Consider the following 13,395-nt stretch of genomic DNA (forward strand, 5'->3'; position numbering starts at 1 on the left):
GGTAACAAATGGTATTTACATTGCAAGACAAGAAATGCTATTTATAGTAGTACTTATAGTTCAAGGGAGATTGTCCAGTGTCCTGACCCCCTCAAACTTTCCTATCGGAGCTTTTATCTTCTCAGTTTATTTTTTTACAGGTGGGTGAGTAAGTGTAGAAGCTCCTTCTAATATAGTGAAAACCTATTAGGATTTCTCTGAGTTTGTAGGGAAAAGTGAAAAAATAAGTTCTGCTAATGAGGGGAAAAAAAGGAGTCTTTACATCCAGATAGACTAAACATTAAAATGTAATATTTGTTATGTTGCACTTATTTACCTTCAGCAGCCCTCTAAATAGCTACAAAAATACCTTTGAGCCTATAGTGAACATTTTAAAAGCTTTCACCTCTTTATATGTTCCTTAGAAATGAGGGTCTAGTCTCTAGATTTACAGCCAAACATAGGACTGGTTCAGCTGCTGGAGAGTTTTGAGAGTAATAATGTGGGAAACTTTCTGTACAAGGATGAGGACCAAAGCCAGGCCAACAAGCGAGCCCTGGTTTTCAGATTAGATGTTTCTTAAGCTCAGGAAAAAATGATGAGGTTGGCATAAAATCATCCAGCAATTAGAAAAATAAATGTTGAACTTCTCCCAGCTTGGTAGCACCATGTAGAAGGCGAAACCAAGCCCATAACCTGGTTCTAACCTAGCTATATCAGAAATTTCAACCAACTTTACTATGGCTTTATGTCATACTGTGTTGCATTTCATTCGCATGAAATATTCTTGCTCATGATTTATTTCCACCATATCAGCAAGGAAATTGTTGGTCTCAAAAGCTCTTGAGAAGCAGCTAAATTAAACAGTTTTAAGTTGGCCCAGTAATGAGGAAACTACAGGATTAATGCTGAACTTCTGATTCAGCTGCTATTTTAAACTAGATGCCTATCAACTGTTTCATATCGTCCTCACATCTTGTTTTCTAAGATTAGTATGTTTGGAACTATGTAATTGGGGTGGTCCTGGAAGTGTAGGTGCTGGAGAATGAACAAAAAGGGTTCTTCTTACTGAAGATTACAGAAGATGAGAAAATAAGGAGAAATACATAGTTTCTGGAGAAGAGAGAAAGCAATACGGTGGAAATGGCCAAGAGTTGGAATCGAGGAAGCAGCCCGGGCTGGGACTGAATGAAGAAGGGAGGATTTGCAGCCATTATGACAAATCCCTCAAGGAATCCATCACTATGCTTGGGATTCTGCAAGGAGACAGAAGACCAGGGACGGCCATGCACAGGGAATCTGAAGCTTGCCCAGAAAATGCAAGGGCATTTTGTTTGTCAGGAGTAAAGATGCAAAATTTGGGTAAAGGTACTACAATAGAAGAGTAATTCCACCTGAAAGACAGCTATTGAACACAGCTGGGGGCAAAAATGAGATTAAAAAGGTAATTGAGTAATGTTCACTAGGGATTTGGTAGACTGGTACAGAGGAGGCACCTAGCATGGATGTTTATCTTGGGTCAAAATCACTTTGAAGAAGATAGTGAAAGAGTATTAAGGTAGCGAGAAAGAGCATATAGTATAATATGTAGTAGTGTAAATGACTAAATTTCTAGGTGTAAAGAGGAAGATAACTGCATTCATAGCAGATATCCCTGCATACGGTTGCATACACAGAGTCATTGAAACAGCAGAGTTGGTCAGAGTAGGCTTGGTTGACTTTGGTAGGTAGTGACGAGCTGGCCATGGAAAATAACCTTGGATCAAATGATATAGCATTTGATTTAGCCTACATTGTGACGGTAGGTCTGTAATTGTGAATCTTGATACTGAAAATAGAACGGTGAGAAATTAAAGGATGTCTTTGGGGAAATAGGCTGGATGAGGGCTCCAAAGATTCCTCCTCTCTAATGGCCTGAAATCTGGATCACAAGGAACGGTGACATATTTAGGAAATTATTTACCAGGAGTTCATTTATAATCTTGCAATTTGGCTTCTGGGAATAGCTGAAGTGGATGCTCTAGTTGGCTTCAGATTGATGTCTCACCAATATTTAGAAAACCCAGGTATAGGAAAGGCAAGGAGTTCTCCCAGAATATATATATATACATATACAAAAAAGTGCATGTATATATTCCCATATATAGAGAAATATATATAATTGATGAGAGAGCTGTATTAGTGCAGTGCCCAAGCTCTTGGAGTGGCTGTGTTGCAGTGCCATCTCACTTTAATCATCCCCCTGAAAAAGGGCTATGACCAGTCAAAGTTTGTATATGTCTGTGCACCTCTTTTGAAGTTCCCTTAATCTCATAGGGGAGTTAAAATAAGACCTATAAAATTAGCTCCAAAAGTTCATCAGACAGTTTGGCAATTTGAAGGTGCTATTCTCTTTGAAAAGTGGAACCTGTAAAATACTTCGGTCTTCTCTGTTGGCATCCAGCAGAGAAATCCATCCAAATAATTCAAAGGGCCTGTGCATGAGTAAATAAAATGTATATATTGTTCTTGGGAGTGGTAAAACCTAGGCAATAAAGTTTTCTGGACATTTCAGTGAAGTTGTACAAGCCTTTAGATAGTTGGGAAACCAGAAAGCTTGGTGCAGGAATATAGCTTTCTTCTGGCCAAAGATACGGTCCGGGTAGACCTTACTAATATGTTGTATTTTTCTTAGATGTCGGATGTCCTTTATTCTTTTCTTATCCTATTCTAATTGTGGGAAACATACGAAGTTGCTGACTTGGCTGTGCTTCGAGCATTGGCTCGTGTTAGTTAATCTTCAGGCTCCCTTGAGGGGTTGTTAGACTTGGTGCTTGGGGAAAACCTGCTATGGCTTTACGTGGAATTGCATGGCAAGAAGCCATGTCCATATTGGAAATTTTATAAAATATTTTTCTATCTAAAAAAAGAAAAGTTGCAGGTCCTACTAGGAGAACCTTGAGCATTTGTTTCGCAGTTCAGGCTGAATAAACACATGCACATGTTATTTGCAACTACTTTGTAAGTAGATAAAACTTGGAGAAAGAACTCAAAAGTCTTTCTACCAATTTTCATCGTTACCAGTGCTCTGGAAAAAAGTCTCTATTTTTTAAGATGCACCCATATAGCCTGAAAAAAGGAGTTATGAAGAGTTCGTAGTTTTTTGAACTCTAAGCCTGTTTGCATTGAAATCAATGCTTCAGATTCATCTTTTATTTATATCTGATTTTTTTATTTATGTAATTTGTTTAGCATTGCACCAGAGCGCTGAGAGCTGCTGGGTTTAAACACTAAACTTAGTTGGGTGCTGGTAGGACCAAATCGCCTGGGGTAAATGAAAGAGCAAGAAACTATGAGCCTGTAAAACCTGAGGCACAGCTGCTCCTGGATTGTTTGAATAAGGGCCAGCTTTTAAATATTTTAAATAATTTTGGTTTTCCTCATAGATTTCAGCAGAAGTCTTATGAGGACATGGCAATTGCTGCACAGATTTTTAAAGTGATTTTAAACTTTCTGGATATTTTCAGATAGTTTTGACTTGCTTGCAGGTCCCCTTAACAGAGGGAAATGGAGAGTGTGCATGTGGCTTTCTGTCTAAAAAGCTAGAGACATTTTATTAGACCTTTTATTTTTTCCTCCTCATGTGGAAGCCTTATTTTAGCTTGCAAGGCAGGAAGGGTTGCTATATTGACCCTTTTGGCAGCAGAAAGCAGAGCAAAATAAAATAAAGACGACATTATCCTAGCATGACTGAGCCTATACAAGCCGAACGCTTTCTGGGGAGCTTTTCATTTTTACTGTTTTAGCATATTTTTATTTATTTTTTTCCCCCACTTGGGGTGAAGTTTATCCATGGAGAAAATTGGTTATGAGGAGCAAATGGAAACGATGAAGAGGGAGAGCAATGAGGGGGAAAAAGTGAGCAGTTGCTGAGGTTCTTGGGGGAAGTTGGGACCAAAATCATGCATCGTCAGCGAGCTGGGAAGAGATGAGGGAAAAAAGCTACTCCTGGCTGTCTGGAGCCTTGTTTAAGATATATTTGAATATAAATCTAAGTATATTAGTCTCTTCTATTTTTTTTCTTTATTTCACTATATAATGGTTAATTATACAAAGATTTATTCACCTTGCCAAAAAAAAATCAGAGTATTGCTCTTTTCTACCATATTTTTCTAACCATATTAAAGCCAATCAAAAGCTGCTATTTTAGCAGGGTATTTCAAGCCTCTAGGTTGTGTTTCAGAGCACATCGGGGTGCTGGCAGCGCTATGCTGGCTTGCTTGCTTGCCTAAAGAAGGTGGCAGTGCAAGTTAACGTTGGTAACTTCATCCATGACCATCATAGCTTCATCCATAAACAAATGGTATATGTATTGAATAATATTGAAAATCACAGCTTGCTGAGCCCCTACCACATTTAAGTATATATATTAATATGTCTTCTCTCTTAGTCAAGAGATGCTACTTTATAATGGTTTGTCCTTTCAAGTCAGTCTAGCTGCTTTCTCCTTTTTTATTTTATTGATTCTACTTGCTTGAGTCTCTCATGATATAAAGATATTCCAACCCTTTTTTTTTTCCAATATGACTGAGCCCTGTGCATCTCTCCTGTGCCAGAGGATGATGATGAGGGGACTGCTTGAGATGCTCTAACCATTGGGCACGTCGGGCGTTGCTAACATTTCACCCTGGCTTGCACCCTGTTACACCAAATTAAATCCAAATTCTCTCGTGAGTGTCCTCAAGCAGTTGGGCTTATGACAAAGCCTGCATTTCTATCTTATTTAAAAAACAAAAAGAAATCTTCTCCCTTTATTTTCACAGCTCCTTCAAACATTTGATTGGCGGTTTAGATGATGTTTCCAATAAAGCCTATGAAGATGCCGAAGCAAAAGCGAAGTAAGTGTCACCTTGTTATGTTCAGTATAAAACCTTTTTTTATGGTTGTTGTTGCTTTTATTTTTTGACAGCAAATCACAGTGCCTTGGGGGAAAAAACCTTTTTTTCCCCAACATAATGGCTATAGCAGTAGTGAATTAGGCCCTTGCTGTGACTTTCCTCACATTGGAGGAGCCTCTTTCTGCCAGTCTTCTACTCTCTATGCCTGTGCAAGGGTCAGAGAGAGCCTGGTCTGGTGCTTCCAGCATCTCTCTCAATTGTGTTGCTGGAGTCCAGCAAAATGTTGTATTTTAAAAAATGAGTTGCAGAATAGTTATATTGAAACATTGCAAGGAGAGAATCCAGAGGGTTTTAAAAGCTCAAGTAATTAAACTATGAATATACATTCCTTTGAGAAGTGAGCTATTGCGTATTGTAATTTTAGAATATATCCAAAAAAATCTATTCGTAATTCATTCTTGCTCTACTTTTTTTAATAGAAAGAGTTAGCAATATTAAAGGTAGAGGGTTAAATGCTTTCCCGGGAAGTGTGACAGTGCTTTTTGGTGGTCCTCTGTGGTCTAAATTTGAGTGTGCTCTTAAGTTATACATAGTAACCTCTCATTAAACTAGAGAGGTTTGAAATAGCATATAAGGAAGGTATTTGGTGCTTCTGCAGAGGGAAAATAGAAGGAGTTTAAATGGTTATTTGATTAAAATCTATTTTACTTGTGTGTTTCTAAAAGAAAATATGCATCCCGAGAAGCTTTTTCTTGTGCGAGACTTGGTGATATCTTGTAGGGAGAGATTTTTAGGGAACTTGGTAAGTTCCCTGAAATACCTGTTGACTTGCTCAAAAAGGCAAGAGCCTAACAACCTATTTTACCATCCCAGAAAGTAGGTATTTGGGCTACAAAATGCAAAATCAAATGGACCCAGTCTTATGATAGCTGCTAAGGACCTTTTGGAGCGAAGTTGCCCGCCTCAGCTGTAGCTCAGCTTTCCTTAACTCCAAAGAAACCGCCACTGGCTCTGTAGAGTGTCTTTTAGGACACTGCAGCCTTGGCCGTATTTTGGATAAACTATTTTAGTAACCACCAGGCCAACACTGCCTGTAACCTTTTTGAGCTGTTATTTTCAGTGTCCCTTTTCTTCTCATGCCCAGTTTTCGGTACAATGGAAGGGCAAAGTGAAGGCTTCCTAGCAATACGGGAGTTGTCGAATGATTTGAATTGTTGAATGGTTTTCTGTAGCAGAATAATTTTCTGTAAGAGTTTGAAAGTTGGAGGTCTTTGCTTGAACCTCATTGCTTGAGATGCTGGGTCATGATGCTGTTGTTTCCCTGAGCTCGTTTTGACTTCGAAGAGACAGAAGGGGTGGGCAGCTGGATGCTGGAAAGCATCCTGAAAGAAAATGCTCTTTCAAAAGCTGTGGCATTTATTAGTCAAATACGATATTCACATTTGTTTGACTTCTTGAAAGCAGGCGCACGCCTGGAACAAGGAAGATGAATAATAAAAACTAAAAAGTTACTTTGGGAATGAAGTGGGATGTATTATAAACTGCTCTGTAACCTCTTAGCCCTCAATAGTTGTTGTTCTGGTATCTGACGAGATAAAACTCCTCCGGGAGGAAAAAAAAATGTTGGAGAAAGTCTAACCTGGAATCATTTTCATGCTGCTGTTAATTAGCTTTGGCTAATTGTCCTTCACGAGCTTATCTTTTCCAAAGAGAAGCTTGTGAAATACAAGAACTTGGTGTACAGAGGCTCAGTAAAGTGCTCTGCTTGACAAAACTGAAATCATGTAATACTGGAGTGGGGGGAAAAAAAGAAAATCTTTGCTGCCTTGCAGCTAGCATCTCATTTTCTGGGCATCTGGGTGGCAGATGACCAGAAACAACCTTTGGACAGGGAGAAATTTTCTATATAAAATTATCTCATCCTGTATTGTGTGGATCAAGAGGATCCCTCGAAAGGTCGGAAATTCAGCAAGCATAATCATGCATAATAAATGCAAAAGATGTCCTTCGAAGACTTTATTAGAGTGTCAAAGCCTCGATAGAGCAGTCAAAATCAAGGCCAAAATGTGAAGAGTCTAGTTCTTTCATATCTACTGCTTTCTGTTAAGAAATACGAGCCGAAATAGCAGTGCAAAAGTATCTATAAAAAGTCAGAAAATACATTTTCATATGAAACTGTCTATATCAAGGTGATCTGGATAGTTTAGTTGCTGATAATTTGCAGGCCACTCACCAGCAACACTATGTTCGTTTGGAGGGTTTTTGTTAGTTTTGTGCTAATCTCTGTGCTAGAGCAGCACTGCACCTGTAGAGCTGATGGCAAAGACTTGGACTTGATTTTGCTAAGCCTGCCCAAGAGACTCTAGGTAGAAGTCATCGGGAAAGAGTTAAGCTCCTCACCCCTTGGAGGGTAGGATGAGCTTTCCATGGAATCAACACAAGTCTAAAAGAAGTGTCATGGGAGGATTTGAAGCTTTCCTTTGCCCCTGACCATGACAGTTGTCAAATTCACGTGGGCACCTTTTGGATTTTGGTATAAGTCGTCCTTGGACTGTACAGACAGCCGAGATACTTGACACAAGGTTGGGTAAATGCTCCAGCAGGAAGGCCCCCAGAAATCCCTGCCAAGCAGAACCTCCAAGAAAGTTTTGACCGTTAATGGGTTTGGCCTTGCCTTGAAGACATCTCCATTCAAAGGAAGTGATTCTGCTCTGGGGCTACCCACGTGCTCAAGCTGAATTACCCTTAATGTTACTTGGGGAGATTTTTTTTAAATACTGTTTATATAGCTGTTTTGTATGGTTTATAGCCATAAAACTTTTGGCTTTCAAATGGAAGAATCGGTTATCCTCATTATTCCTCATGGAAGGACCCCTTTTTGTTTTGTTTTAATCCTCATGATTACAGAGAATATCTTTATAGCGTGAGCTTTAAATGCCTTAGCACTAGAGCCTATTTGCTTGTTTGCCTCTAACATCCTATTAGTATCATATTTTGGAGAGAATTTGTGTTTGTTTGTTTTTGTTTGTTTGTTTTTGAAGCATGGGGTTGTCAGTTCTCCTAACGCACTTTCTTGTGTTAAATCTCTTTTGAATTAAGTTAAAAATCAAAAAGACATCTTCAGTGAAATGGTGTATAATTGGTATTTCCCTCCAATATTTTTAAATTAGGTAGTTAATTCATCAACTAATTAATATTACAGCTGTCTCCTCAGGAGCATAAAGATGAAATAAAGACACAAGCATGCAATTTGGCTCGCTTTCTCAAAATTCAGAAGCAATTTCAGAAGAACAACACCTCTGCCCCAGTGCCAGGCCCGGTTTCAGAACATGCTACCTCTTACTCAGTGCAGGAAGAGCATGTCTACAGAAGACAGCTTTTATTTGTAGAGATTAGTTCCAGGTGGATCCACTACCCAAACCATCAGATATCCAAGAGGAAGCAGGTGATTTCTAATGCAGTTACTGATGCCAAGTTGAGAATGTTTTGGAGGACACCATTAAGTTCTCACTTGCTAATCACTTCTGGGATTCTGGGGTCTTCACTTTATGAAGGACTTCTGAAATTAATCCTCATGTGCCACCTTACCCTGTAAAGTGGTCACCAGAGGAAGTCTGGTCTACCTTGGTGCAACGTTTAGCCGCGACAGAAAAGAACAAGAATGGCAAGAAGATGTCACTCTAGGAAAATCGGCAGTTGTGAGGGTTTCACCCACAGTGGATCCATGCATCCACATGGATGACCAGGTTCCCTTCGCTCCTTTTCTCCTGTTGCATCCAGGATTGTTTGCTGTGGTAGTGGGCCTTGAATTTAATATCCTACTAAAGTGTAGGCACCGGTATCTTAAAGCCATTCTTTGAGGCTCTCTGCAGACTCTAGGCTTTTTAGGTTGTTTTTTCCCCCCACTTTTTCTCATTCTAGCTGTTTTGCGGCCCTGGAGACCTACTGCATTATACTTGAAACCAAAATTCTCCTCCTTGTATGGCTTGAGGAGACAGGGACCTTGATGTAGCCATCCAGTACTTCTTCCTGTCCTCGCCACTTGGAATAGCTCCATCCAAATGTTTTATTTTATTGGCCAGAGGAGTCACTTTTGTCATTTTACAGGTTAGGAAAACTTTTAGATTCATGGAGATTAAGCCTGTTTGTGCCTGGCTGAGTTGAAACTTGCTCCTTGGGCCTTGTATTAACTGGTACCTGGTGTTGAGATGCCATCTACTGTTTAAGATGCTCCTTGTGCTACATTTGAAATCTTACATTTTGTAAGATGATCTCTCTGTATCCCTAAATCCATGTCATTTCTTCCTGGCCACCATGTTAAAAAGAACAAGTGGTCTCAAGTGTCCTCTGTTGCTCCTCAGAGGCCTCTTTCTGGGAAGGCTGATACTGGATCTCTACATATTTCCTTCTCTATGGCTTTTTCTTCATGAGGTTTCCTTTAAAGCATTGCTTTAAGTGGAAATTTTCTCCAAAAGATGAATGTTTGAGAAGTGGAGAAGTCCATGGCATAGATCATAGAGAATGGATTAGTAGAGCAAAAATGCTGGTGACATGAACCTGGCGTGGAAAGTGCATGCACTCCAGTGAGTTTTCCTCTGGATTGCTTCGAGTCCGATTGCAGGGACTACGGATTAGACGGAGCATGTTGGAGCACATTCTGGATCCACCAGAAACACATCTGGTGGTGGCTGCTCCGTGAGTGCGAAGGCTCCAGTTCTGCTCAGCTTCCTGCTAAGGGCTGAATTTGACCCTGGTGATCTCCAGTGCAAAAAACCATGCCATGGGTGGTGGCTTATCTGCATGCCAACACCTAGGTTTGGTGAGGTGGGAGAATTTCGTGTGCCAATACTATATCCTCTTGACAACATCACAGTGCACAGCTTTGGGGTGAATACCGCCCAGTTAATTTAATTTAGTGGACCCTCCTGTGTATTAGGAGAGGACAATTTGGTCTTCTTGTTTCAGCTTTACACCGTGTTGGTTGTGTGACCTGCTAAAAGAAAAAGGGGCAAAAATTGCTAGTGCAATGAAAAAGCAAAAGTTTCAGCCCTCTTTCTTTTTTAAGTGGTGTAAATAATCAATTTTCCTGCTCAGTTAGTACTTATAGTGTGCATTTCATACATTTTTTTAAAAGTTGCATGAGTTTAAATATCCTTCTATTTTGGCGGGAAGAAGGAAAAAACACCGATAAAGTAGCTTTCACTTTAGATAGTGTCATTTGACCACCGTAATCTCGGGCTGCGGCCAGCTGTAATTTACATCTCACGTATTCCCAGCTGGAATAAATGCTTCCTTAGAAAATAAGTTCTCGAGTACCATTCGAAAAGATGAGAGCTTATCAAGATAACCAGGATGGCATCCCTGAATAGCTAGTGGAAATTGCTAAATTGTCATATTTTTATTTTTATTTTTTTGAAGGTGAAGGGCTGTTTACTCTGCATTAGTCCTGCACACTGCGCTGTGTACACTGAAGAAAATGCGCTGTTTAATCCACTGTGTAGTTTGCAAGGGATCTATTAAACTAGCTTTTAAAAACAGGACGTTTATATTTAGGTAATAATCTATATACTTTTCCCTTTTTCATACCTGTTGCTTTTTTGGTGCCAGACTTGCCTCCTAGACGATCTGCCCCCAGTTGTGCCTGACCAACTTCCGAAAAAGTCTTCAGTAGTTGTTGGAAAAGAGCTAAGTGGCAGGTCCCATGTTTCAAAGATGAGTGAAAATTAATAAATATATAAAAATATAATATTTTTCTTTTCCTCTGGGAAAATCGGTACGTGTGGTGCCCATAAAGCACATAGGAAATTTGATTGACCCCTGCACTGTAATTGCATCAACCTCAAAGATGAAATTCAGTCACTGAACTGTGAAATGGAAGAAACTTTAATCCTGCCAGAAGGGTATGCCTCAGTGTGGACCAAGCTTCAAATTCTGGCACACTGGTAGCTGAGACCCCAAAGCCAAGTGTTGTTTTCTTTTCCTTCCTTGCTGTAAAACAAGAAAAAAAAAACCTAAAATTTCAAACCAATTTCCAGCCTTTTCTCTAATCTTTCCTGCTAATTGCAGTCCTCATAAAACTTAACATTGCTGCTTGCATCTTGGGCTCGCTGAGAACAAATATGGGCAGTACTGGATTGCAGTGGCACCTCTATGGCTTGCCCAAAGACTGGCAAGACTGATCTTCCAATTTTTATTAACTTGAGACTTACTTTCCAATTGTGATTAATTTGACCAAATCTGAAGTCCCTCAAAGTCTGATCTTCCCTCTTGTTTTGGAAGTTAAATTGGGGAAGTTAATACAAAATACTACCTGGAGGATTGCCATAGGGGTCCCCAGAAATGCCTTTTTGCACAGAAAAGATAACTTGTTATATGCTTTGAAACCTTCACTATCTCTCTCAAGCTTCCACAGCTTCATAGCCAGCTTTCTGATGTTATACACTTAGGGAAATCGGTGTCTAAAGTTCCTCTGACATCCAAGAGCTGTTTTCTGATCCCATTAGGCTTGCAAAGAGACTCTTTTAATAATTAGGCAATAACAGGAGTGTTAGAGCTAGTATTGGGGTCAGGTTTTGACACACAAATGTTTATTAAGGATTGAGATGGGCTTAGTGGAGGCATTACCTACTTGCGTCAAGACAGCACAGACACAAGAAAATGAAGCTGCAAATTTTCCATCTCGCGGGGGAAAAATAGCCTTGCATGCAAATTATTGCTCTTTCAAATGCTAAATGTTGCAGCTGACATTTATAAAAAAGGAATTGCCTTCATCTTTTATGGTTGGCATGTTTGCAAAGGGGAAAGTCCTCCGAGAGAGTGGTGGTCATCGCCCACGCTGAGCTCCTCACCAAACATCAAATCAGCATCAGATATTCCTCTGCACTCAATGAGTCCCTAGTAACTAGTATTTCTTCACATGAAGGTTGGTAATGGCTTTGGATGTGGACATGTCTAGAGCTAGGTTGAGTGAAGGGTCGTTTTATAGCAAGTCTCTTTGGCCTCCAGCATTTTTCAATATGGCTTTGGACATGGAGCACGTGGAAGGGGGAAACCCTATTCTGATTTCTGCTTGACTTCAATGTCTTCTATGCGTTGAGTAAACAAGCCTAACCTTTAAGAAAAAGCTGAGTTTTGGGTGTGCCGGGAGCCGCATCGCTCAAGAAGTCAGCCACTAAAATGGAGGTAGAGGACTTAGTAGAAGGAAAATTTTGAATATCGCAAGGGTGTTTGGTGATTGAAAGCTGTTGTAATAGGTTCGTGAAGGCTGCCGTGAGAAAGTGCCTTATAAATCTCTGCTTGTCACTTAAATCTGGGGCTCCCTAAGCTTCTGGCCATGGGTCAATAAGGAATTTGGTTACATGGGCATTCAGTGCCGTTGACGCTCATCTTATTGGAAGTGCTTCTTTTGGTTAGAAGAGGGATACTGGTGGTTTATTTGTACATGGGTGCAAATACGCTTGCTTGAAACTTGGACTCTTTAGGGGAGGAAAAAGGCTTCATTAATTCCAAATGTTTCACAGGTTATTTTAGCACTGGCTCTTTAGAATTATTCAGAACTTGACATAATTTAGGATAGCATTACTATCTCTCTTTCCTGTTCAGAAATCTTGTTTATTATGTGAAGGATTCCCGTATAACAGCAGTTCTCAGTAGCAATCAAATTGCTAATTTTCCTGAAGTCCTGCATCTTTAATAAGCCATCTCTTTTAGATTTTTGGAGCTAACTCTGTTCAAAAATAAAAGTCCAATGATACATTGAAAATGTATGCAGGTCTTCACAAAGAAAGCGTGGTTATTTGGAAAATAACTTTTACAATAGGTTGTGGACCTGGGTTTGGAATGGTCCTTGAGCTACTGTTGCCAAAGCCATTAATATTTTAGATTCCTATAAATGCAACCAGCCCAGTGGCATGTAAAAGGCTTTGTTCGTTTGAGTTGAGCAGATGGCCGCAGCTGTCTCCTGCATGGGCCACCTGGCCAGGCTTTCAGACAAAGCCGTCGAGGGTCAGAGGAGCAGGACATGGGCTCCAGCTCACTTATGTTCATCTTTGAGAGCCAGGAGCTCATCGCTAGGCCTGGGGAGGGCTGCTGCCAGAATCTGGTGGCAGTTAAAGACTTACAGACTTTCCTCGGTCCACAGAGCTCCTTCTGCAGGACCTCCTTGCTGGTAGTCCCGTGGAGCAGCAACGGTCCCGGCTTCACGTTGCGCCAAGCACAAGGCTATGGCATCGTGCAATGGGACCATGGACCAAGCGCAAAGACGTCGAGAGTGCAGGACCTTTTGGTAGCAATGATTGTACAGAAGCCCAGAGCAGCATTTTGGCTATAAATCCTAGAAAAAGTTTACAAGATTGTGGTGTACTTGTAAAATTAAGCTAACTTGCACAGCAGTACTTAAAATATTGAATACATAGTTCTTCAAGGAAGTGCTTCATCTTTCCAGGCCAAGACCCATTTAAAATGCTAAAATCGATCTTCCAAGGCCCTAAACCTCCTTTAAATTATGGAATTCCTTCATTCCCCATTCCTTCACTTCAGA

The 13,395-nt window shown here is 40.2% G+C and overlaps 1 protein-coding gene across 2 annotated transcripts in view; it reads left to right on the forward strand.

Moving 5' to 3' along the window:
• Window positions 1-13,395, forward strand: part of PRKG1 (protein kinase cGMP-dependent 1) — a 305,135-nt gene that overhangs the window by 251,104 nt on the left and 40,636 nt on the right. For both annotated transcript variants that reach the window (XM_010224611.2, XM_088525673.1), the window contains exon 9: window positions 4,782-4,856. In XM_010224611.2, coding sequence (XP_010222913.1) covers window positions 4,782-4,856 — 75 coding nt within the window. The remainder of the gene's footprint in view (window positions 1-4,781; window positions 4,857-13,395) is intronic.

The sequence above is a fragment of the Tinamus guttatus genome, unplaced genomic scaffold, assembly GCF_059628265.1.
Source record: "Tinamus guttatus ecotype Peru unplaced genomic scaffold, ASM5962826v1 Tinamus_guttatus_pri_ptg000023l, whole genome shotgun sequence".
Lineage (NCBI taxonomy): Eukaryota > Metazoa > Chordata > Aves > Tinamiformes > Tinamidae > Tinamus > Tinamus guttatus.